At 41.4% G+C, this 25989-nt stretch overlaps 2 protein-coding genes across 7 annotated transcripts; both read left to right on the top strand.

Moving 5' to 3' along the window:
* The first annotated feature begins 59 nt into the window (after positions 1-59).
* Positions 60-4231, top strand: LOC105279788 (fatty-acid amide hydrolase 2). Of its 4 annotated transcripts, none has more exons than XM_011339808.3 (10): positions 60-200; positions 274-309; positions 1217-1425; positions 1593-1819; positions 1972-2301; positions 2405-2697; positions 2915-3010; positions 3196-3354; positions 3456-3638; positions 3749-4231. In XM_011339808.3, the coding sequence occupies exons 2-10, from the start codon at positions 286-288 to the stop codon at positions 3836-3838; spliced, it is 1611 nt and encodes a 536-aa protein (XP_011338110.1). In that variant the 5' UTR covers positions 60-200; positions 274-285; the 3' UTR covers positions 3839-4231. The 4 variants fall into 4 exon arrangements, with proteins under 4 accessions (XP_011338110.1, XP_011338109.1, XP_011338111.1 ...); XM_011339807.3 differs by having other exon boundaries at positions 60-205; XM_011339809.3 differs by having other exon boundaries at positions 61-189.
* A 123-nt stretch (positions 4232-4354) lies between these two features.
* On the top strand, positions 4355-25751 carry LOC105279789 (probable ribonuclease ZC3H12D). 3 transcript variants are annotated; one of them, XM_026971114.1, is made up of 7 exons: positions 4355-5251; positions 19965-20238; positions 20634-21141; positions 21791-22076; positions 22286-22616; positions 22844-23111; positions 23264-25751. In XM_026971114.1, the coding sequence occupies exons 1-7, from the start codon at positions 4955-4957 to the stop codon at positions 23613-23615; spliced, it is 2316 nt and encodes a 771-aa protein (XP_026826915.1). In that variant the 5' UTR covers positions 4355-4954; the 3' UTR covers positions 23616-25751. The 3 variants fall into 3 exon arrangements, with proteins under 3 accessions (XP_026826915.1, XP_026826914.1, XP_011338113.1); XM_026971113.1 differs by having other exon boundaries at positions 22829-23111; XM_011339811.3 differs by lacking the exon at positions 4355-5251 and adding an exon at positions 12995-13323 and having other exon boundaries at positions 22829-23111.
* Positions 25752-25989: the final 238 nt, after the last annotated feature.

The following is a 25989-nucleotide window of genomic DNA, read 5'->3' as shown; positions in this document are numbered from 1 at the left end:
ATTGCTTTCTTTATTAGTTTCAACAGATCTCGCTGTGAGTCTCTACTGTCTTCTAACAGTATTATCGGAGACGGAGGTGGAAAAAGAGCACAAAAATAAAACCCGGTAAACCGTATCACCGTATGTTCCAAAGGTACTTCCGTGAGAGACGGGAAGAAGTAACGGACGACTGAGGAGGACTGATAGTTTGTGCGTCGAGTGTAAAGTGAATTTCGAGTATTTCGTGAAACAAGTGCTCGTATCATATATTAATCTGATATCTTTCTCCGACAGCTCGAAGAAATCATGTGCACTTCCGTGAAAAATAAGGTATATTGAAGAAAACTTATATGTCACGCTCGATCAATTTGCATAAATTAAAAATGATATGTTTGTACATACACTTGGTTATCACGTTTATTGTTAAATTAACATGTTTTATGTATGTACATGTAAGCGCTATTTATTCATGAAAATCGATTGTGCAAGGAATTGACATTGTATTTCCTATTTGTTTAATCGTTAAATACGAAGTAAATGTAAATGTATGCCAAATAAGTGTCGCAATAGTTCCACCGCATCGCGGTGGTATTCAGTTTTTTTGCGCAACTGTTAGAACTTTGCTAACTGTTGTTAAATCGATTTTCTTATATTTTTTAAAAGACAAAACGCGCGTATATTAAATATTATTTTTATTTATTATCATTTCAATAATAATATGAAACTGAAGAAGCGCAATCGTGCTCATTTTTGAATGTATCCTTTGCAAGTGGTCTTTAAACAATTAATTTTAATGGTAAAATAAAGAACAATGAAGAGAGAAAGGAACTTGCAAAGCATAGAACCATAAAAATGTGGAATTTCGGTGAAAGTGAGTGATCACAGTGCCTGCCCTTCCTTTTTCTCTATCTCTCTCTATTTTCTCTTTACCATAAAAAAATTTTTTAATCAATTATATTAGTCACAATTATCATTTTATTAGAAACTATTTGGTGTGGGACGAGGTTTTTCTGTAAAACAATCTGTTCTTTCACAACTTTCCCCAGGGTTTAGAAAATTTTCACCTTGATTATTTTATTTTATTCGAGTTCAGCAGGTCCACAAATGTATTGACCCTAAAGTCCCATTACTGTTTTACATGGAAATCTGATATTATTTTCAGATAAATATTTGTAGTATATATTTGACACAAGTATTTATGTACAAGTAATTAAAACATTCTGATATTTCTGCACAGGATTCTGGACAGTGCAAAGACACAGTACAGCTTGCTAAGAATCTATGTTGGAAATTCTTAAGATGTATGATCGTGCATCTGCATTCCCTCTTTGATTGCTTTGTAGATTTTGCCTTTGGCTTGTATTATGATAATAAGGCAAAGAAGGTACCGCCAGTGAAAAACAATCTTCTATTAGAAAGTGCTGTTTCCTTAGCGGAGAAAATCAGGTTGAATTATTATTGATATTTTTATTTATATTTTGCTTATACATTGCGTTATACATTTACGCATTGTAAGACTGAATTAAATGTACAGATTATAATATATAATATTATAAATAAGAATATGTTATATTTGTCCATAAATGTGAAATGTCGCGTTTACCTTATTTTAGAACAAAGAAAGTTTCGTCGGAGGAGGTCGTGAGGACTTACATTGAGAGATGTAAGGAAGTAAATGGCTTAATTAACGCAATTGTGCAAGATAGATACGATGATGCAATTAAAGAGGCAAAAGCAGTGGATGACATAATAGAAAAGAGCACAGACCCAGAGAAGTTAAAGGTAACGCAGCCGTTCCTGGGTGTCCCTTTCACTACGAAGGAGAGTAACCGTGCTAAAGGTAAAGTGACATCGTTAAAATATTCTGCATCTTTCTTCCGGTTCAAAATGATTTTTAAACAGACTTGTGAAGTAAAAATGCGACTAAGTGATCCTTTCTAAAATGATAGGATTTTGACGCTAATTAATATTGTTTCCTTTACACTTTGTCAGGATTAATTCATTCAATGGGTTTGCTTTGCCGTCGTAACTGTCGTGCCGAGGAGGACGCTACGACAATTCGTTACTTCAAGGAGGCCGGAGCGATTTTAATCGCGAAGACTAATATTCCCGAGCTGAATCAATGGGTCGAGTCCAGGAACAATCTGTACGGACAGACGAACAATCCTTACAACACTAGCAGGACGGTGGGCGGTAGCAGTGGTGGAGACAGTGCTATAGTATCGGCGAGTGGTGTACCGATCGCCGTCGGCAGCGATATAGGAGGATCCACTAGGATACCTGCGTTCTGCAACGGATTGTTCGGCCATAAACCTAGTGAAGGTAATTATTATCAAAAATATAAGATAATATGAGATTGTTAATAATAATTGATAATAATGTAAAAATAGTTGATAATAATTTACTTGACTATTGATGTTGTCAGGTTTAACTCCAGTAGCTGGCATCGGATTACGCGATATCGATTATCCAAGCACGATGGTAGCAGTTGGACCAATCTGTAGAAAGACCGAGGATCTAATACCCTCCATGAAGGTATTGATCGGCCCTAACGTGTCCAAAGTAAGGCTGGATGAGCCGGTAAACGTGAAGAATTTGAAAGTGTACTATCAGGCGAATTCTTGCGACTTGAGGACGAGCAAAGTGAGCGGAGCTATGCAAGCGGCATTAATGAAGGCAGTGGCTCACTTTAAAGAACTTACGGGCTTCGCAGAAAAGGTAATCAGTTTTAGTTACAATATTTGATTGCATAACGCGATCCGAAAATAATGATTTGTTATACTTGCATTTTCTAGTACTTTATCTCTCTTAAAATTTTCCGCTGCAAGATATTTTCCGTTTTAACTCTTTCGTCTAAATATACATTTTTTCCCCAAAGGGAAGATAAGATAAGTGTGTGTATGAAAACATATTACAAAACATGTACATATTACAGATTAAAGTACCAGGCTCGGAATACAGCTTCAGACTATGGAGGTATTGGATGACTCGTGAAGATATAAATTTCAAACTCGATCTAACGGATCGGAAGGTGACAATTAAATTTGATTAATTTTTAAGCCTTGTAGCGGTTGCATGCCTACGAACAATACACTTTACATGTTCGATTTTAGCAGTGCTTAAGCTTCAAATACCCGTTCTAATACCGAACGTATTTTATCTACCTATTTGCAGTCATGACTCGACTTTCAATTCATAACATTCACTTTTTTTCAGTACGTCACGAGCGCGACCAGAGAGGTTTTTAATCTACTGACTGGAAACTCACAATTAACATTGGCCGCTCTCATAAAGCTGATAGACGCGGACTACTTTCCACAGGAGAATGCCGAGTGGGCAAAGAGTGTCACTGGAAAGGCAAAACAATTCCTGCTAGTAAGTATTGTGTGGGAAAAGTTGGAGGAAAGAGCAGCGCCAGGGTTTAAGAACGTACGTACGTATTATTATCGCACGTTCATTGTTACACGTTTGTGTAGGAAACATTGAGCGACGACGGCGTATTGTTTTATCCATCGTCTCCAACTACCGCTGGTTATCATTATTCCCCATTTCTCAAGCCCTACAATTTCGGCTACACGGCTCTGTTCAACGTTTTGCGGTTTCCAACTTGCCAAGTGCCACTGGGCTTGGACGAGCAAGGCGTACCAGTCGGTATTCAGGTACGAGACTATCGCACGAAGATTCCGGAAGTTTATATTTAAATTGCACGCTTAACGCTACGCGTACTCGAAATAAAATTTTTTCTGACATAATTCTCTTTTCATTGAAGGTGATAGCGGCTCCCTATAATGACCATCTATGCTTCGCAGTTGCTAAAGAACTCGAGGCAGCGTTCGGTGGATGGGTTCCACCGTCGTGAGTCTGCAAGTTATAATCTTTTCTAGTTTTTAGAGAAGCTAAGTCATTTGCAATTGATCACCAATGAGTGTTTATATCAATAGAACAAATAGTCTTATTATGGATGTCTAAAAACGGTTATTAAAAGTAATTTTTTGCAAATTACTAATATATGATGAAAAGGTAAAAAATATGTTGCTTTTGATATATTCTTAATGACTTTTTTAAAATTTTTTCAGTAATTATAAGCACATATTTCATTCCCTGTTGGATATGGTGTATTATTTTACTATATTACGACATCGTATGTGACTTACATGTTAGTAATAATAGTGTATCAACTTGGGCAATTAATTATTTGTATATTACTTGGTACATTACTTGGGCTACTATTAATTATAACAGTTTAAGAAAATATAAAAAAGAGAATATATATATATATAATATATATTTTACTGATACACATTTGTGGTAAAAGATATTTATGTTACATTTTTTGAATATAATGTGTTAACATTAAGCATGATGTGTCTGTTATTATTTTTATCGTTTCAACGTTTTTAATCTCTGATCTTTCTGGTAAAAATTAAATGTACAACGAATATTCGTAAAGTAATATTTGTTTGCTTTCAGTTTTGATAACTTGGTGCATCGTTATATGGATGGTAACACCTTCCTTTTCATTTTACTTGTCAATGTTACATAACTCTAAAATAGAGATTGAAAGAATAGCCTGTTTTCATCAGGCCATTATTGAAACTTTAATTAATAATCAAAATTAATGATTAAGACTGATCAGAATCTTTAACAATGATAAAATATAAATTTTTAAGTATAACATTCATTATATTTTTCTCATTTTTGTTACTGAAAAGTCCGACTGTGCACCGCCGCGCCGGTCACAAAACAAAAGCAAGCGAAGTTTCGCGCAAAGCGTTGTTTGCGCGCTTGCGGAAGCGTCGGCGCCTCTCGTCTGTGCGAAACGTTTCCTCCTTCGGTAGGAGGGGTTGCTGTCCTCGGGAAGAACTGAAGAACGCCTCAGTGCGATGCACGTCGCTCCTCGCGCGGTGTTGCGCTCGGCTCGTGACAGCGTCGCCGTGATCCCGCGCGGAGGCACGGGCGCGCGCGATGTCGCGGCATGATGGGCGACGATACCGCGCGATCAGCCACGTGCCACATCCGTCTGGCGCATCGGCACGTCGAGCCGTTGCGCGGCCACGCCGCGGAGATCGCGCGGCTCTTCAACGTGAAGCTGCTGCTGCCGCCGCCGCCGGGAGCGAGCGGAGCGCGGACGCGTTCCGTGCCGCGCGGCGGCCAGAATGCGAATGATCTGTTGCTCGTGCCGTTGCAACGGATCCTTTCCGGATGCGCCGCCGACACCGTAGAAGGGGGGAGCCAGTCGAGTGCGATGCACGAGATCGCTGCCGGAGTCCAGGTGAGTCGAGTTCGCGGCGATGTCCCACGCCACGCTCCGCGCGTTTTCCCCTTTCGCCTCCATCCCCCGACGTTCCTTGTCCGAACGAAACTTATCTTCTTCCGCCTGACGACACGCGGATGCTCCTGATGTAAAATATCGGGTTGTCCCCGAAGTTCATATGAGTTTGTTTAGATTAAAATGAAATGGTGTAAGAAAATAGTAGCGAGAAACCCAAGCTTTAAATGGTTATAACTAGTATTTTTTGGAAAGTTTATATCTCTACTATCTATTTTCTGAATCGCGCACCGTGATTAACGCCTTGATTTGATCATCGTCCGCAGTTAAAGGTCTTCAAGATTGAAATTGCCTGCTTCGAATTGGGAGGTTAGAAGCGTCGATTGAATATAAGATTTATTAGGTTGATTAGAGTTACTAAATGCATTACAATTACGACGTGCACTCGTAATAAAGTCGGTAACCAAAAAATCGACGGTATCACTATGACAATCTTGCATTACAGATAACCGGATTTGCTCTAGGTAGGAGTTATAAATCACAACATGTGCGCGCGAGATTTATTAAAGAGAAATAAAAATTTGTCTTCCCTGGTATCAAACAGGAACTTTCACGAATTTTTCAGTGATTACTGTACGTAAGCACACATTGCATGCTGAAGCATTGTGCAGCCAGGCGAGTAATTCTTGTCGTAACTTTCTAAGAATTGCGTAAATTTCGTCGGAATACTGCAACCGTAATCGTGCTCGATGTACACTTTATGATGCAAATGATCAATTTCTCTAAATTGATATTACGAAATATTTGCAAATATATTCACCGAGCAATTTGATACGGTTTCTTGCTTTCTAGAACATTATCTTGACATCTTGATAACACAGCTGTACAAACTGCAATTTCATGAAAACGGAGACTGTGCGAAGTATAGCTATTTCTTTTTATCTTTAAAGCTCTCTTTAAAGTCGCAGAAAACATCTTAATATCCATTTATGAGAAAATTGATTTCAATTACGACGACGAGTGAATTTTCTGACGTCAGTGCATTATTATCTCGATTATTTCCTCGATATTTCATCATTACGAACGTCAGTCGTCATCGTCTCGTGGCGTCATCAGGTTTGCACGCGTGTGCATCGCGAATACACCCAGCATATGTGAGAGCAATCGCTCCTGAAAAACCGCGTCTCGCGGAGACGGTGACGCCGATCGAGAGCAATCGATACATCTCGATCTCGATCTCGATTCGACCTCGAACTAGAATGGTACGCGGGGTAGCTCGCATCCTTGGCCTCGAGCTGTTTTGATGAGTCTTGTAACACATGACGTCATCTCTAGAAGGGGTGAAAGGAAATATCGAGAGATAGATGGCCTTTAGAACTCTGGATTTTTTTAAATTCTACGCTGTGCTCGAATTGGAAATGGTACCACTCCTTTTAGACTCAACTTTCAACAGGCAATTATTAACAAAAGACGTTAGATTGAATTTATATCTTTCTTTGTAACAGAATTCGAGGTACGTACAATCCAATTCGCTTTCTTTCTTTCTTTCCACAGATTAAATAATAAAGTCAATAGAAATGCGAAAGTTCGATCGGCACCGTTGTCCTGAGTGATCCTCGTCGATCGACGTGAAGTGAAACCTGCGAACGTCGATTTCCCTCGCGGGAAAGTTCGGCGCGTTTGTCTCCTCAATAATGTATCGAGCTCGCGGCGCGTGCACCTCGGAGCCCCCGCGTTTCTAATCGCGACGGCATGCGTGGGAAAAATGATTTTTCGGCGTGCCAGCGCACGTCGCTGTCGAGCCGCGTTCCTCCCTCGAGATAAATTCCCTCGGATAATTAATCGAAAATATTCTTGGCGGCATGGCTAGCCGGGCGTTAACGCCGCGCCGAGAGATTTTCCCAGCTTCGGAACTGGTTCATGCCTGTGTTCATGCTCTCATTGGCCTCCTCGTCTCGACTCGCGCGTGAGCGTCGCGACAATAATTGGGTCGCGAGAGCCGCGCGCGCAGCAAGAATGCAGCTGCGCTCGTTGCACTCAAGTGTCAAACCGCCGCACACATCCGTGTCGAGCTTTCGTGTCGACTCTCGTGTTGCATCGCCGTCAAAATAACTGGCATTCGTTCTTTCAAGACGTATACGGGTATTCAGTGAGGATAACTAGAAAACGGATTTTCTCATTGGATATTAGATAGTTTCGATAGATTTAATTAACGATATCTCGATCATTCTGCCGCTATATTCAGGACGATGATGAACATGTCGAGTCGACCGCTTCGATGCGCAGAAATGTCTAGAAACGAGGTTAAGGGGGTATTCTAGTGTAAAAGCGGAATTTGTATGCTATTTTGGTGAATTTTTTTTGAAAAAAGTATAAGGTTTTTTGAGGCAGGGTTTTCCCTGCTTATTCATACATATTTGGTGTATGTTTTCAAATTTTTGTAGTAGACAATAACTATAAATAAGCGCTGCACATGATATTAAATAAGAACATGAAAAAAAAAGTTGGTCCATGGTTCCCATGATTTCAGCTGTTCTGCTCATCTGAAACAAAAAAATCAAAGAGATTCTTAATTAGTATGAGTGTGACTATAGCAGGTACCAGAATGAAAAAAAAATGTTGAAAATTTAAAACATGACTTCATTGAGAAAATTAAGTTTCGATTTGTGCCATTTTTTTCACCATTGAAGGGCTGTAGAAATTCCAAAAAACAATATTTCGACTTGATTGTGGTAGGGGCTATAGCCACACATATACTGAAGATGTGTGCAAAAGCCTGAGTCAATTGATTAACTGGTTTTTGAGATATCATGGGAACCAATTTGAAAAACGTGGTTTCGAGAAAAACACGTTTAAAGTTTTTCATACTGATTACACAGAGATAATGTTACTTACGATCAATCGGCTAGTCCAGGGCCATACAGGGGACATTCCTCTTGTTCGTAGAAGTCCTGCAGAGCTGATCTCTCTTCCCTGCGATTCATTCTCTGATCTCGAGAGAAGTTAGTGGAGCGCCGCTCCGAGCGGGTGATACGAGCTTCGTTCCGGGAGTTTGCGTACATCACCGCTTGCTGACCAATACTAACTCCCATCACGTTCATAAGTTTGAAAATTGGCATAAATCCTTTATTGAAAATTATAACTGCCAAGAATGTTGCTATTTCAACAACTTTCACGCCAGCATGGAGATGTTTTGGAGCAAAAGTCCAAATCAATGAATTTAGAGATTCATTGTACTATATAACCTGTACTATACAAAGGCTCCAATTCAAATGTACGACCTTCAAAGAATAACGATCTTCCGACCCTACCTAAAATACTAACGCAATGCTCTGTTGTGTGCCGCGCGGTCCAACCGCCGAGCGCGCGCCAGAGGTTATTTTCTATTAGGTGCTATTACTTTGTTAATTTTGCGAATCGGGCTAAATCTTCTCGCAGACATATTTTCCATACCATATACTTGCAAAATATGCCAAAAAAATTCGATTTTTCTGACATGCCACACTAGAATACCCCCTTAAACAAGTTCCATGAATACGTTTCTACATAAATTGACATAAATCGAAGTTACCAGCGAGTCAACGAATAATAACAACGAACTAGACGATTCTCTGACTGGAGATCCGATATTAAGGTTATCGGAGCGGTAATATTTATTAACATACAACGTTCTTTATCATTCCAATTATGCTTTAACCCTTGATTTATACGAAGCAACAGGGAGAGAGAGATACATGAATCGCTCGTACGCGGAGCGAGAAGTGCCTCTCGATCATTCCGTCGCCGAGCGCGCGTTCAGGTTTGCGTTCAGGTTCAGGTCCGTTCGCACGGTGCATAGACGGCTTAGTGCGCGTGTCTGCTCCGGTTCTACCTGTTCTCGCTTCGCGTGGAGCCGCTACTTAGGTAGCCGGGCTGGCGGACACCGCGTTAACTTCGCGGATACGCCCACGATAATCTCGTTCGCTCCTCGCTCTCGCGGATGCATCGCGCGCAGCCGTGCCGCAGCCGCTCGAAATCAACTCGATGCACGGAAGGACGAGAGCATCATACGATTGTATATATTTTAAGGAAACTGTTGAATAACAGTGAAACAGTACTGCATATATTAATACTGTTACAGAAGAGAGATAATAAGCCTGTCGCGTTCCGTTGCGATTCGTGAGATCCGGAATCTCGACGTGATTCTCTTGCTTGAGTCTCCCACTTAAATTCGTATAGGACGAGACACCGGAGGGCCGAGGGTCGATCACGAATCACGGTTTCGGGCTCCGTGAGATCGGCCGGTCTCTCCACCGCGGCGGCTGTCACGTTTTTTCGTGCTCGAGATCCGCACGCGTTTTGATCCCGTGACCTTCGAGGATTCCAAGAGCCGATCGGATCTAGCTGAAGCTTTTATGTTTTACAAGGTAGATGAGATAATACAATAATTTATTGCTATCGAATATATTCTTTCTTGGAATTTAGTTGATTTATAAAATATCTGTTCGTTTTTCTACAGAGATTTGAAAGCGACTTGCAGGAAGTTGAATTTCTGCAAGAAATTCAATTGCAAATTGTGTTGTTTCACACATTTTCGGCATGTAAATATTCATAATTTATTTATTTAATACTTATGAGCTAAATTGCAATTTTGTTTGAGTATTTTATAGACGATTATTGACAATTTGTGCCGAGCTATTCGGCGACGTCGATTATGAAGGCGCATTCGGGTATCCTCGGCGCCATTAGCGATCTTCTCCGCGATTACTTTCATTATCGTGCAGACGGTCACGCGTGGGCCAGCCGATACCTCATGCGGCCGCACATGCGAATATATGCGCATAAATGCGAGTTCAAACAAGTCCTCTCCTCGCATCCGGGATCACGCGTGCAATCGACGAAAAGGTTTCCGTATTCTTCATTTTTTTCTGAAATTTCAGAACCGATATTGTGAGAATGTGATTCGGTAAAGCATTTCTCCAATTAGCTTCCCTCACGCTCCACTGTTAACATATTTTTATTACTAATTATTGGAGTTTATTACTAATCTTTGGAGCACGATTGTAACATATTATTCAAATGAAATCTTTGTGACCGCGGCATGTGAGATATCATTGCGCTTGCATTGCGCATGTGCTACATGTGCAATTGTGTCTGTCCGTTTTACAGTTTCATGTCACGTTTCTCTCCTGCTGCTCTCGAGGCATAAATATAGATTTCTTTTACTAAGAAAAGAAAGTGCTAGTTGTTACAAAAAGCAGCAAAGTGTAAAAGTTCATGCTCATAATTGCAGATAAACGTTCAAAATAACTCGAAAGTTTAACGGATCGAAAGCTTTGAAGACTCGAAGTATTCTTCAAGCAAATTCTATCGCGTGAAACCGATGGGCAAACCTGGAAAGCCTTAGTAAGGGGCATCCTGCCTCACGTTCCCGTATCTCTTTTGGAACACCCAGTATGTGAGTCACGGATATCCGCAGCCGTGCTTGGCCCGTCCACGAACGGACGAGGAAGCGGGCGATCAACGGGGCCTCAAGGCGGGTGAAATGGGCCGGTGGAACAAAAGAGCGTACCTTTAAATGATTGCCGCACGGCTCAGGAAAGGAATGCAACAAGATCGTGGCGGAACGGCCACCCGGTAGATAATAGATCCTCTCCGTTACCCCGGCCACTCGAGGCGAGGAGTCTCAGGGCCCTCCTCGGGCCTTATCCTCGTGCTATTGAAAGCATCCCCGTGCTACCACGCCGCTCGCATTGTTTTATTGCGCCAATTCATAAGTAACTCGCGATTTGAGTCGGGAGCGCATCCGGTTGCGGCAGATCCTATACCGACTCCGCGGGATCCCGTAGCTCCTCCGAGCGTAACGGGCGATCAGTCTCCGCGTAATCAATCATCGATTAGTGAACACGACTTCTGCGAATAATGGTGAGAAATGCATTGCACAATTTACGTACATATTTATATAAATGATTTATCGAACGCCGGTATTTTATGTATCTTCTTAGTTTCTTAAATGATCGCTTAAAGGGGATTTATTTACAGTCTAAAATACAGTTGGAAGACTACATGTAAACCTGCTGTTCTTGTAGGTACAATTCTTAGAGTCGGCTCGCTTATTTTCTTATCAATCCGACACATACGGCGGTCTCTCTGTTGAGACAAACAATGGCCATTGTGGACGGTGGCCGGTGCATAGCGTAGGAACGCGGAAGAAAGAATCTCATTCATGAAACTTCGCAAATACCACGCTTACGTTTCATTGTAAGCGCGTGTGCAAGACAGAAAGGAAGAAAGATAGATGGAGAACGAGAGAGAAAAAGGGTGCATTATATAAAGTCAATACATAAAACGAGTTCACCAGGAAGAACGAGCGATTGCCGAGACGGGTGACCGATGTGGGCCATCGATTTATCGCTTATCGCGGAGGAAGAATCCGGGTGAGGGAAAAGCGGATCTGTTTGATTAACCGCATTGCCGTTCAACCCAATTATCGGTCATCGATTATGCATATTTTGTCTTTCCTTTTTATACCGGATGTTTTCAGGGCCGATGCCTCGCGCTCGTGCGCTCGACATTCACGTCCAAATTCCGGGTTCTCATTAAACGTTTTGCATTTAAAGCTCTCGCGATACATTCGCACATTTTACATTTATTTGCTACGATAAATCCTTTGTTTTTTTTTTATTATTAAAGGAGCATTGTTAAGACTGTGTCATGGACGTCCACATCGAGTGCATCACCCGATGAAGAGCTTAGGAGTTCAAGCGTTTTCAGAATCGCAAAACACCGTCGTTTGCCACCGTTAAAACTCGCGTCGCTACGGCACTGGCGCTTGTCGCCTCGCGACCAATCCCGAGGCGATACACCTCGGATCCGGGTGTGTATCCGTGCCCCCCACCTACCTCCCTCACGTTAGATGCCGGAGAAAACGGACGTACGTGTCGACTGACGGACCTATGTGCACCGTGCCGGAGACGAGCAGTGCGCGCGCGCGGTCATGCGTGCGTACGTACCTACGTGCGTGCACACGCGCGTGTATGTGATCCAAGGTGCCACCTGCCCGGTGCTTCACAGCACCAACGGTCAAAGACCCGAGTCGCAGAATCTTTCCCTTGCGAGCGGTCAAGCCGAGCTCGCGATCGATTGGCAGCGAGCATGTGCGTCATTTAGCGTCACAAATACTTCTTTACCTTCTTTAGATAAGTTTTTTTTTTAATGGAGCATAGCTGCATATTTGTAAATTATGGCTGTTTATAATTTGGAAATGTGAGGATTGTCTCGAAGCAGTGGAAGAGGAGGGCGAGAATACAAGCAGATATTCGCGAATATGTTTGGATAAGAATTTCCGCTTTTTGTTCTCTAATTTTCAAATTTGTAACGCAATTATCAGCTTGCAATAAGTGACTTTTAAAATAGTATAGTTCCTTGAGAATTTTGAGTTTCGAAATTCGGTCATATTGAATACTTTGGTTTCTTTTAAACATTCCTTCAGCTTTATTCGTGCGAACTTTGTGAAGCGCGATATAATAAAGCCGAAGCTTTTGAAACGATAATAACAAAGTTTTTCAAACGCGGCAAATAATTCTAAAATATTTTTACACCCGCGCCAATGTTTTCCTTCCCATGCACAGCCCTGGCGAGTAAAATCACGTGGTCGCTGCGACAATCACAAGAGCGGCGGAATGAAGTCTATCACAGGTCACGCGCGGGGGGTGGGCGGGAGGCGCCGCCTCGGTGGCGGTGATGGTGGTGGGGGTGGCACGTCGCGCGCGCGGCTGCTCCATTCACTCGTCGGCTGATGCCGCGATCGGATGTTGCTCGCGGATCTCCACGCCCATACCCCGCATCCGAGCACAGTTGCACTCCGTCGATCGGCGCAGCAGTCCGTCCAGATATATAGGGCGCGATCTCCAGGGTGTGATACGTGATCGTACTAGCGATCGGTGTGTTGGTGCATGGTGATCCGTGGGAAATGTGTTGTCGTCCGACCAGCCGTTGAGGAGCGCAAAACCGCTCCCATTCCTCGAGAGATCCTTGTACGCGTGAGAAGGATCTACGCTTCGTGATTCACGGACGAGATGACAGTCGCTGGAAAGGTGAGCTTACCGGATCTGTCGATCGACCCGTCGCGATTTTCACGCGAGAACGCGTCGATCGCCTGTCTGTCGAATTACAGATCGTAAAACGAAAGAATTCCTGTAATTATACTTTAAAGAGCCTTCGGCCATTCGAAGTTATTTTACTTGAGGCAGGCATTTTGAATAAGAATTGCAGTTTGATTTTTTTTGCAACTTTGTTTCCTAAAAATTTTCAGCTCTTCGCCTTGATGTTATTTGCAAATGTTAGTAGTGCTCGATACTTTGTTTACAGAGTAGCCACTTGGTGTATCCGGTTTGAATTCAAAACTGATTGTGCCACGTTTTTAAAAATAGCAAATTCTGCATTTTTAATATCGAGAGAAACGTTTTCTTTGCTACACTCGAATTTTGCTGTCACATGCCTAGCAAATATTGTAATTTAACAACAGCGCAATTAGATGAAACAATTTTAAAAATAGAGCATGACATGTAAGTTTTCGTTTTCGTTTAAAAAAAATGTTTTAAAAGCTATTGCTCACTTTGTCTCGCTGTCGTTTTGTTGTCACACAAAGGGTCTCGCGATCGCTACCCCGGATACAATGTCGAATTTCGACACGCGCAAGCTATCGCGTTATCGCACATCTCGTGGCGTGATGTTACACGCCGTAATCGCATTGACGTTAAACTGTGACTATAATTATACGCGCGATTAGCTGTCATCCGGTTTACATCGAGTCGTCACTTGGACAGCCGCTAATTGGTCGCTCGATATTGTCTGATAACTGAGCGATGCGAGAACAAGGATGGATCTTTATTTTCTTCTCGTGCATCGCGTTCCGTTCTCGTATAAACAATTGTATAAACAGCGAGTGAATGTGCTAAATAATGATAAAGCTAATATTCAAAAATTCGTAATTTTTTCTTAGGAAAAATGTCGCGATACCAGTAAGAAACTAAACAGTTTCAGGTAAACTGTATCTCAAGAGAGAAAATATATTTTCTATATGTATACATAGCAAGATTATATTTTTAATTAATTTAATACAGACGGAATTTTGAGTTTTTTGTTACATGACTCGATCGTAAAGCTATAATTAAAAGTAGATAGAAGTTGGATAGAGTTAGCATGTATCTGTAATGAGCCTTCTTTGACATTTTTGTTAAAGAAAAATGTTTAGATGGCTCGTTTGGCTCTGGAAACTCTTGCAAGGTTTTGGCTCATCAGGACACGTATGTCTCATAAAAGGAAAAAAATTCTCTATAATAAAAGGATCAATAATGGAAGCCCCCCCCCCCCCCGTTTGCTCCGAAACGATGAGAGAACGATCGCGGTCGAACGAACGTGTTCGGTGAATGCGCGCTCTCGAAGGCTCGCTTCCGGGTTGGGATACTTGACGTTCTGGCCTTTCATGCAATCGCGAGAGGCACAGCAAAGTGGACAGCCGCGATCGGCTCGCATTAATCACTCGAAACTCGGCCCGCGCCGAGTTGGCTCGGCTGGAAGTATGTCGAATCCGGTTGAATCCTGTACCACGCCTTTGCCGAGGATGAGCGCAGAAACGTCGGCTGCTACACAAACGCTTACGGATACTCCTTCCAGAGCAGCAAATTCTTACATCCATTGCAAGCCTTAGCTCTTTTTTTTTAATGACTTGGATTTTTAGATTGATTATAGCCAAAGAGGTTTTTGTTATCCAACTCTCTTGTCCTTTTATTATTTAACTTCACTAATGAATCTTTTATTATCTAACCGCGTTATGCACGTCAATGCACGCAATACGCGCAACATAAAGGATATATCATTCATTAGCAGATAGTGATTTCAAACGTCTTAAAACGCCATTTTTGTAATAATTTGATATATTTGCAACTGTAGATGCAGTTGGCTTGATGATCTTATCATTTGTAGGAGTTAAGGTTTGCGTAAGTTTTTCTGGGACAGGATTCTTCCCACGGAAGGAAATTAAACGATTCTTCCAATCCACTTCTTTCTGCGGTGAGACCGCAAAGGAGACGACTCGGTGATGACAATAATTCTGGTTTCTGATATTCTGCTCGCTGAGATTCAAATTCGTTAAAACGTCGCAGAATCTAAAATTGGTGCGGCTGTTTTTTCCTTGTTTAAATAAGTAAAAAATCGGTGGTGAAGAATGTAAACTAAAAATAAAATCCAAAGAAATGGAAATATAACGGTTCCAGTTTGTCACTTATCTGCTGTTCGCCGAATATAACTTTGCTCCTTTATGTAGAGCAAGAAGAATATGAAGTGCGGACAAATAAGAATCGGCTGAAGTCAATTATCGGAAGACAAAGAGGGAAGGATCGAAAATAAAGTTACAAGGATGACGTGGAGGTTGTGCAAGATCTCTCTCTCTCTTTCTCCCTGTGTGTACATTCTGTAGTTGGCGTGATTGCGGCGCGTGAGCAGATATCGGAATAAATTAGGTGGTCCCGTACCGGTACCGGATCGTCCCCTTTCCGTCCTTTCCCGTCCTTTTCTGTAACGTGTCTCCCACACGTAGACACCGTGGAACCAGTTTCGGGAATATTCGAAGACGAAGCGGAGACAGATTCTCAAAGGTAGCTCTTCGCCTTGAGCGATAACGAGCGCCAATGGATCTCGGCTTTTGAGACACCCTAGAATGCAATAGAATTTAAAGATACCATTAAAAATAATAATGAAGAGAAATGTAAGATATTAAATAATATTTGGCTTTCTGAAAAATATTCCGAATGATTAATTATTAATTAATTTTGAACTTTATATGTGTATGATACAATTTAAAGAACTGCACAGACGTGAAAACTTTGGTACAAAGACAACATTGCTTTTTCGATACAAAGCGGATGATAATATTGTTGGGAGAGCGAGCACGGGAGAGAAAGCGCGCAATGACGGAACTTTCTTTGGAAAATTGACGTCTTCCGGTTGATCTATCTTTTCGCAAACTTTCTAGCAGAATCCTAGCTCCCATCCGCAATCGCGGACCTTCCCACGTAGCACAGCAGCGTGCGCAAAGCGCTTTGAAAGCGCTATTGAGAGTGCACCTCCCAAAACCGCTGTCAGTTACGCACTTTTTGGCAGGTGGATATTTTGATGGATTTCGATTCACAGTGTGCTAAAAATGATTTCTAAGACTAAAACGTTGCTTGAAAACATGTAATTCACTCTGAAAAACACTTAAAAACACTTGCGTTAATCACGCGCATAAAAAGCACTTTGAAAGCGCACGTAGCACAGCAGCGCGTGCAAAGCGCTTTGAAAGCGCTGTTGAGAATGCATCTTCTAAAATTGCTGTGGAAATGCAATGCATTAAAATAAGTATATATTAAAATACATAATATTGTGTGTTACTGACTATTTATTTCGCTAACTTTTCTCTCACTATATCCAGACAGCACAGGATATCCTATAGACATCCGTTTTATGTCCATTTTTTGTCGGGATATCCATGAACCTTATACAGATATCCATAGGATATACATTTGTGAACATTGTAGGACTATCCCAAAATGGATATGTTCGTATATCCATATGCTATTCTTCATTCTAACTTAGAGTGAAATCGCCTTCCCGTTTCCCACCTCTGATTCACCAAGCGACCGATAGATGGCCAGGCCAGGCGTCACGTTCTCGCAAGCAACATTTGCGTTATCACCTTACAAATAACCATCCGCAAAACCGATCTAGCATTCTTTTCTTCTTCTCTTCTTTTGAATGCCGATGCTGAAATAAGTCGACGCCGTGCACAGCGGTTTCCCTTCCCGATCCCGGCGCCCCATCGCTGATATCAGTTCACGCGACATTTACAAACCGATTTTACTGGTAGTATTTTCATTCTTCAATATCTTTGAAGAACATCTTATGGATGTCTTTCGGATATCTGTGTGCTGTCTGGGTATTAATCTACGCGCTTATAAAGTGCTTATAATGGGTTTTTTGAACGGATTTTGAGCGCGCTTTGAGCGCTATAAAACTGCATTTTTCCTGCGCCGGTCTTACGCGCTTATAAAATGCTTTTTCTAGTGGATTTTGATAGCGCTAAAGCGCTAAAAAAAGCGCTGAATTCATGCACCCGCAGTAGCGCTTTCAGAGCACTTTTCAGGTGCTGTTGTGCTACGTGGGTTAAACTTCTCAACGTCAATTGTTGATATTATAAACATCATTGCGCACAGCATTCCTGACTTTTATGGTTTTATTGTTATACCTATCGTTTCGAGAATTACGGAATAGTTTTTGTACATAGAATAAGTGATTTATGTTAAACAAGATTCTTGTCATTATGTTTTTGTTCTTTCTCTTGAATTTCGACATCTCTGACAACACAGGAAACGTGAAGAATGCCGAAAGAGAGTCTCCGGCAAATCCCATGACGCAACTCCACGACCACAGAAATGTAAACTGAAATGACGATTCATTAATATTTTAATAATGCACAGACGTACAGACAGGGATGTATCCTTCTAAAGAAATTTATTATGATTCTTTTTATAAGGGCATTGTATTATGGAAAATAAATCTCTTGTTAATCGACGGGTATTATGGAAAGTTTATAATTTGTACTTGCGTCGATTTAAAAATTAAAGGAACCATTTTCAGATATATCTAATTAAATTTTAATGAAGGATGAAGACTGCAAAACAAACTTCTTTACGAGAAATATCGTTTTGTTTACCAAAGATATCAAACAACTTATAGTGTAAGGCAGACGTTTTTTTCTTCATTTTATTCCTGTTCTTCTTCTTTTTCTGTAGAAACTTCAAGATCCGGATTTCGGTCGCTCCCGCACTTGATCGGGACGTGTTCCACTGTCGCGTGCGCCACGTACACGTCGTCCGTCGTCACTCTTCACGTGTACTCGATACGTTAGGCTAGATCCGGGAGTGGTGGGCGACGACGCAAGGTTGTCGAGAAATTCGTCGTGGCATGCATGCACTGTCGTCCGCTCGGTTTCAGTTTCGAAATCGGCGGTGCTCAGTGCTTTTCGAACACGAAAGGGACTGGCCCTCGAGGGACTGAGACCCGGATACACGAATTTTACAAGCAAAGTTACATTGGTCCTCAATGTAAAAATTATTATTCCATTTACAGTAGAAATGATTAGCGTTTTCAGAATAATACGATTTATTATTCAGCTCTTTTCACAATTTATATTAAAACTTTATATTATATATAATATAATTAATAATACTTTATCCTAGGAAAATTATGTAAAAAGGAAAGGTTTTTCTCTGTACTACATTTTAAGGTAAAAAATGCGTCTATTTTCAAGCTATTAAGTAATTTTGGTCAAAGATAAAAAATGTATGCTCACTTGGAATTTTACAGGGATCTTGAAGTTTTCTTACGTAACTACTTGTCCAACATGCGTATTCGGCACGCGATATATGCAAAAAAATCCTTGTTGTCACTTTACACCTGTAACATTACGTCGTCATACCTGTGGAACAGGAGGCGACCCTGATGACCGTTATGCGGTGTCTCTCTCTCGCCCTCGCGTCTCTCTACTTTCACCTGGATCTCCGCTAATGGTCACATCCGCCAACCTGGGAGAGCTATGCCCCATTTACAATAATTTCTCGAACCGAAACGAGCCACGCACAAATTTACTTACGCGTTTATCCCACTGGATATTTTTATATCGTACACAAAATGTCTACAAGAAAGCATTTTGCGATAGAAATATTTCGAACTAGAATCCCTATATAATTTATGTTTTATTTAGAAGAAATGCGATGCTAAATGTGCTATGTGTCACAGTATTCAATAATATTTCTTCTCATTTCTTATTGTTCCAGTTAGATCTTCATTTTCATTGTTACGCAATGAAAAATGTACTTCAACCCTGTATGCTTCTGTTTGCGTTACGTTTGCGTCATACAACTGAATGCGTATGATCGGATTACAGTCAAGTGAAATAATCGGCGCCGAGAAAATGGATAATGGCGGGCCAGGCGTAACATAAAGAGTAACGAGGACTCGGTTAAGTAACGGAACGTAAATGCACGATGAGGAAAATAGCGCCGTCAAGTGGAGTACGGATCGGCCGCTATTATTTGTCGGCACGTACTCGCTGCAACTTGCAAATCGCTCGTTTCCGCGTTGTCCGCCGTTTATTGGCACGTAGACACCGTGCGCTCGAAGGTGAATGTATCCAACGAGCGGATCGCAATCTGTCAGCGAGTTATTCTGCAGATCTGTCTGCAATGAACTTCGCTGGCAGATCCGCAGCAGTGACTGACATGACCGCGGCCTCTCGGCAGCGGAAACCGAACCGGACTTGCCGACTGCAGTCTGAAGGCATAGATCGGCAGGAGGCAGATTAGACGTTCGGTTTCTTCTGGAATTTCCTGTATCAATAAGTCCCAGATCCATTCATGAATATATGGCAATAACGCTCTTGTGCAACCAATCTCTCGTTGTGTCAAACACACTTGGATATTCTGCTTCTGCGTTAGATATGTCGCCAGCCTCTGCTTGCTTTCTTTCGTCAGTTCTGCGTCAAAATTGTCGTCGATGAATCTTGGAATTGCTCAGTAAAATTTGCTCTCGACTGAATAAATTGTTCCAAATTTCTTCATTCAACTTGTGCCATGAAAAATAGTTCTATTTATCGATTTAATATTTGTAATTAAAAATCTGGTTACGTTTTTTGCAGAGATACGTGGACTGCACTGTACTGGGTACGGGCAGCATGCCGGACGCTGAGGACTCGTCGTACGACAGCGATTACGAGACCGAGGATGCAACAACGGTGACAACGACGACGGGGACGACGATGCCGGGAACGGCGGCGACGCGACGTCCACGTGCGGAGTCGCAGGTGTCCTCGGCGGCGCATTCGGACGTGTCTCGCACCGCGTCTGACACTCTGGCAGCCGAGTTCGCTGAGTATGTCACCATCCAAGGACCGTCGCCCACGCAAAGTCCCGGTGAGTCTTTCTAGATCTTGCTGATTGCCGTATGGCTACAGACGTAGACAGAAAAGGTTCGATGATAAGTTCTCGAATGTTTCAAGCAAAAAGAAGATAGAAAAACAGTTTATATAGAATTTAATCGTCATTAAAAGGTATATAAATAAACGCAGGAATAATAGAGTAGTCTAGATAAATATGAGTTTAACTAAATAGAAATAGAATTCTATTCTTCTATTTATTTTTGTCTTCCTCGCATGCTAAATATAAATTCGCAAATCGACGGTTCAGGCAATCGCCTATAACTTTTCTCCCACTCAAGTGGAGTATCATAAGGCCCGAGAAGAATTAGAAAAACAAGACTTCACGTATAAATTTTAATGTCGATAATATTAAAAAATATTTCTGGTCAGGTTACACCGCCCGCGTGGAGTTTGCCTTGAAGCTGGGTTACACCGAGAGACTGGTACAGGCGGCTCTGCAAAAGTTAGGCCCGGATCCAGGCCAGAACGAACTGTTGGCCGAACTGATCAAGCTTGGAGCTACCTGTTCGCCGAGGCTCAGCGACGGTCCCGAGGAGAGCGATGGTCTTTTAGATGCCGAGATGGGCGCCGATGAAGGCGGAGGATCGATTTTGGCCACGACAATGGCGACGGCGACGAATACGACCTCATCGGCGGGGCTGAGGCCCGTCGTCATCGACGGCAGCAATGTCGCTATGAGCCACGGCAACAAAGAGATGTTCTCCTGCCGCGGCATCAAGATCTGCGTCGACTGGTTCCGTGCCAGGGGCCACAAGGAGATCACCGTCTTCGTACCCAAGTGGCGGAAGGAGGCGTCCAGACCTGATAATCCGGTCGCTGATCAGGAGATCCTGGGTGAACTTGAGAAAGACCGTTTGCTGGTCTTCACACCGTCCAGGTTGGTGCAAAAGTCATCTATGTGTAATTCGTTTCATCCAAAGAGATTATATCCACTTGGTTGCATTTTATTTTTGCTGAGAAAAACACTGTCTTCAAAAATAATCAATCGAATAATGATTTTGTTGAAATAATGAATCAGTTGGAAGAAATTAATTATATATAATATATTTTATTATGAATTATGAAACTGATTATAATGATAACGTAGAAGTAAATGCTAATCGCGTAGAAGTTATTAAAAATACATATCCGTAAACTTATTTACCAGTCCCCACGATGAAAACTTGTAGACTTAAGAACAAGATCGTTGAGGACGAGGCAAAGATGTTTCGTGTTGCGACACCTGGACTTACTTTGCCACCGGCTAATATTATCCAGAGCTGGAATAACCGGCCCCATGTTAATCTATCCGCGCAGACTTAAATCGTCTCAATGATCTCCCATCACCCTTCTTCGTTCTTTTTTCTTTCTTCTGACTGTTCTTCTTTGTATCCCAGAAACAAACAGTAATTTGCCGTTAAAGGCCGTTAAAAGCGTTTCATAAACTCGATAGTTATTGGATGCGATTCGAAAAAATTAATCTATCGTTTATAAAATATATGTAATATACATATATATTTATATCTTTATGTTGAATATGCGTGCAGGTTGGTGGGTGGGAAGCGTATGGTATGCTACGACGATCGGTACATTCTCAAGCTGGCTGCGGAAGTCGATGGTATCGTCGTCAGCAACGACAATTACCGCGATTTGGCACAGGAAAATCCTGAGTTCAGAAAGGTAGTCGAGGAAAGGATCCTGATGTACAGCTTCGTGAACGATCGATTTATGCCGCCGGACGATCCGCTCGGCAGGAGCGGGCCTACATTGGATAATTTCCTCAGGATCGCTCCTAAAAAGATCGATCCGGCGCCTCCGTGTCCTTACGCCAAGGTAATCTTCTTCCCTTTCATTCTCTTCTTTTCTTTTCTTCATTTATTTACATCGCATCGTCGATTTTGCACGATAAAATACAGTTCTGAAATTAAAATTTTACGAAAATTCAAAGAGAAAAATTATTTTTCCTCAAATCAAATCTAATTAAACAATACTTGCCTCTGGAATTGGATTGGATCAAACGTTCGTTTATTAAATCCCCGCAGAAATGCACGTACGGCAACAAGTGCAAGTTCCGACATCCCGAGAGGGGTCCACACCCGCACAAGTCTGTGACGGAACGACTGGTGGAGCATGCCCAGCGTCACCTGCAGGCCCGTGGGCCCAGCTTGAGCCTACCGCTGCCATCCACGACCGCGTCCGTCCCCTCGCAGCATCCACCGCTCTGCAAGGCCAGGTCGGCTCTGCCACCGAATGTTGTTCAATCCTTGTCTTCCGTTCCGAAGAGCCGATCAGTAGAGAACGTCACGTCCGATTTGTCCGCAACTAGTCCCGCCATGTACAGCCAGCCGATGCCTATTGTGCAGAATGCTCAAGGTAATGATCCTGAAGAATAACGCTCAACAATAGTCAGATTTTTATAAACTAATCTATAAAAATAAGAAGATAATTAAACATGAAACCTTTTTATATCTAATTTTCTATTTAAATAATTCTTATTGTCTTTTTTCTTATTCTTTTCTAAGATTATATAATGGCTAAAAAATTAAAAAATAAAATCACCTAATCATGTTACATTTCCGCTGAAGGCTATCCCTCTACAGTGAATTGGGCCGCGCCGAGAGTGAGTAACCCCGAGCCAGAGCCGGCAAACATGCATCGTAAATTGCAACGGCAGCTGACTCTGAACCCGGCGTGCGATCCGCGGCTTTATCAGCTCAGGCGATATCATCATCAGCAGCAGCAGGCCGGTCAGTCACCGCCGCAGCAGCAACAGCAATCAGTCATCAGCCCTCCGCGCTCCAGTATGCAACACCGACCGTTGACGAGACACGCCAGCAACGAGTCGTCCTATCCAATTACTGCCATGAGGTGGGTCTGATTTATTCGAACATGCTCGCTACCGAGGCGCGTGAATCAGAGCTATAATTGCAAATTATAATATAAAATTTACATTCTTTATAATCTTGTGATAATAATGCATAACATGCTAAATAAAAAGGCGTTCTCGAATTTGCTTTCAGCTGGGATCACCCCGATCGGCTTCAGCATCATCACCAGCACGTGACGCGCATCGCTTCTGCCCCGGATTCTTACAGAGCGTGGCCACCACGCGGTACCACTCTGGTGCCGCCGTCACGGGTGCAGAGGCTCGGCACTTCGGATCCCCAGCTGAACCTGCTGCCGTCACCGCCGCCCACGAGTTTGCACGTGCCCTGGGGCACGCAGGCTCAGGACGCGCGACGTCGTCTGCACTATCATCTCGCCAACATTTTTCCTGAGGAACAGGTGCAAGCCGCCATGGCGCTTCATCCCCATGAAACCGACGCGCAGCAGATCTGCGCTGCCATTCTGGCGATGTTTCCCAAGACTTAGAGCTGAAGAATAACGCGGCTGCGTTATTTTTCCGTTAATATCTTGCACAGGATCTTCGCAGGTCCGAGCGATTATAAATTGGAGAACCACGCATGTGCATGAGTAGTTTTTCCACGTAGGCGTATAGTACAGAAAAATATCTTTGTGCAGAGCATAACGCGAGTATACCATCAATTACTACATCAATTGTGCTTGTATCGAAGATATTGGTTGCTCCAGTGGTTAAAAAAATATTTTTGGAACGTCACGCGTGTTTGGATTTCGAAAATTTGATAACTTTAACTGCGCGTTTTCATCCTGCTAGCCAACGGCCAGTATCCTACGGACAGAGAACGCGAGAAGTGTAACTTAGCAATGTAGAAGTAGCGCGGAAAGCCAAGAAACATTTTTCACATATTTTTCATCTTCGCATTGAATTTCGAAAAATAATTAAGACGAGACGAGGAACGCGCTTCTGCAAGCAGCGCAGCGTTAGCCCAGGGCATTACAACTCGAGCGTTTGTTGTTACGTTATTCGGGGTGCAAGCGGTGAGAGGATCTGTATTTTAATCTCGTCGTTTTTTCATCTAGTAAATCTCGGTGATTATTGTCGTCTCACATTGAGCCGATCAACTTTTGTCTCTTCGATCACACTCGCGAAATTGTCTCGCTTTGCCACTGAGAAGAGTATTTAAAAGTATATCTGAAAGAAACATTTTGAACGAGGCAATCAGAATATAAAATGCTCATTATGTTATTTAATAAACAGTATATTTTAAAAAATAATGTATATTTACAGTATAGTTTGCTAAATTTGTATAATTACGCCTTGTATACACACACATATACTCTTAATAAATGAGGAATAAAATCCATCTCACGAGACGATATTGCGAGTGTCGGTCGTTCACATTAGCGGCTGTGAATTATGGAAAGCCTGTATACACGCATAGTTATATATGTATATATACATGCATATATATATATGTATGTATGTATGTATGTATGTATGTATATGTATGTATATATATATATATATATTCGATATATATGTATATCGCCTAGCGATATTAATATAATTCATATTAATATAATACATAATATATATGTATGCACGAAACATTTCGGTGACCTGAAACAGGACAAGTATATCGTGCAAATTGTACGAAGACTAATTAATACTTAACCGACTTTTATATATCGCTGTTTTTTGCCTTATAGTGGAGCACGTTATATAGTATTTTAACTCGTTGGACTATTTAATTGTTTGATGTGCCTGTAAAACATGCGAGTAAATTAATTCAGTCATCTTATGAACTTTGATGAAGTTTGATTATTTCTATTTAATTTGTGAATTTCAGTTTTGAGAGATGAATAATATGCAACTTTGTGCAAATCACAGAATGATAAGTAAAATAAATTGATGGTCCAGCCAGTTAAAATTAATCCTTTCATGCTAGATATTCTTATGTTTGCAATAAATATATATCAAAGTATTTTCCAATAATAACTAAAAACTGAATAATTATTTTACAACTATCACGTTTAAAAATATTGTTTTATATAATAATATGACCATAACTGAATTGTCAGGGAAAGGACTGTGAAAAAGCAGGAAGAAAAATAATTCAGAAAGAATATTTGTGCTTTAATAGAAATTTTAAAAAATTCAATGTAAAGAGTGATATTCTGCGACTCGCTACTAGCATGAAGGATTCTTTGAATTTTTGCAAATATTGCGCCTGCTCCTTTTGTTCTCTTTATTCGTGTTTATTTAACAAATGGCATATAAGATTTTAATATATACATATGCGTATGTTGTGGCATGTGTATACATGTACATGATAAAATCCCCCTTCGTGAACGCAATACCGTGTATTGCTGAAGATCTGCGAATTGCAAAGTGAATGCTATTACGTATGTTGCATCGAACAAAAACAGAACGGAACATATTATTCACATTTGTAAACTAAAAAGAAGGAAGCGATAATCGTTTCGGTTGTGGAAGACGATTATTATTAATATTATTAATTTTTATAATCATGTTAATCTATTAAATATTATATATATGTATATATATCTATCAAATTTGTATCAATGTTATTGCGAATGGATATATATTGCAAATAAATGTTTTTTTATTTACATTGTTAGCGACATTTACGTCTTTTGCAATTTTAACACATCTAACAATGAAGCTCCAAATCTTAAGATTGCCTGCAAGAAGAATTTATTGTACATGATTGATTTTATTGTAAACGTACACACAATCCATCTTAAACTTTTCTTTCAAAAATTTTTATTTCGTTGTACAACAAAAAAGGAAATTCATTTTTTAATATTAATAATGAAACAATGATAATGAAAAATGGGGGTTGTAGCTGTGAAAAAATTT

The sequence above is a fragment of the Ooceraea biroi genome, chromosome 7 (genome assembly GCF_003672135.1).
Source record: "Ooceraea biroi isolate clonal line C1 chromosome 7, Obir_v5.4, whole genome shotgun sequence".
NCBI lineage: Eukaryota > Metazoa > Arthropoda > Insecta > Hymenoptera > Formicidae > Ooceraea > Ooceraea biroi.
Note: the sequence above shows the minus strand (reverse complement) of the source record. Positions and strands in the feature narration are given on the sequence as shown.

What these genes read in the sequence shown, in the direction of transcription:
- LOC105279788 (XM_011339808.3), top strand. Translation starts at nt 286, where the DNA reads ATGTGCACTTCCGTGAAAAATAAG. An exon ending in TTACGGGCTTCGCAGAAAAG is followed by an intron (nt 2,698 to 2,914) that starts GTAATCAGTTTT and finishes TACATATTACAG; the next exon opens with ATTAAAGTACCAGGCTCGGA. An exon ending in GCGTACCAGTCGGTATTCAG is followed by an intron (nt 3,639 to 3,748) that starts GTACGAGACTAT and finishes TTTTCATTGAAG; the next exon opens with GTGATAGCGGCTCCCTATAA.
- LOC105279789 (XM_026971113.1), top strand. Translation starts at nt 4,955, where the DNA reads ATGATGGGCGACGATACCGCGCGATCAGCCACGTGCCACATCCGTCTG. An exon ending in TATTGTGCAGAATGCTCAAG is followed by an intron (nt 22,617 to 22,828) that starts GTAATGATCCTG and finishes TTTCCGCTGAAG; the next exon opens with GCTATCCCTCTACAGTGAAT. An exon ending in TATCCAATTACTGCCATGAG is followed by an intron (nt 23,112 to 23,263) that starts GTGGGTCTGATT and finishes ATTTGCTTTCAG; the next exon opens with CTGGGATCACCCCGATCGGC.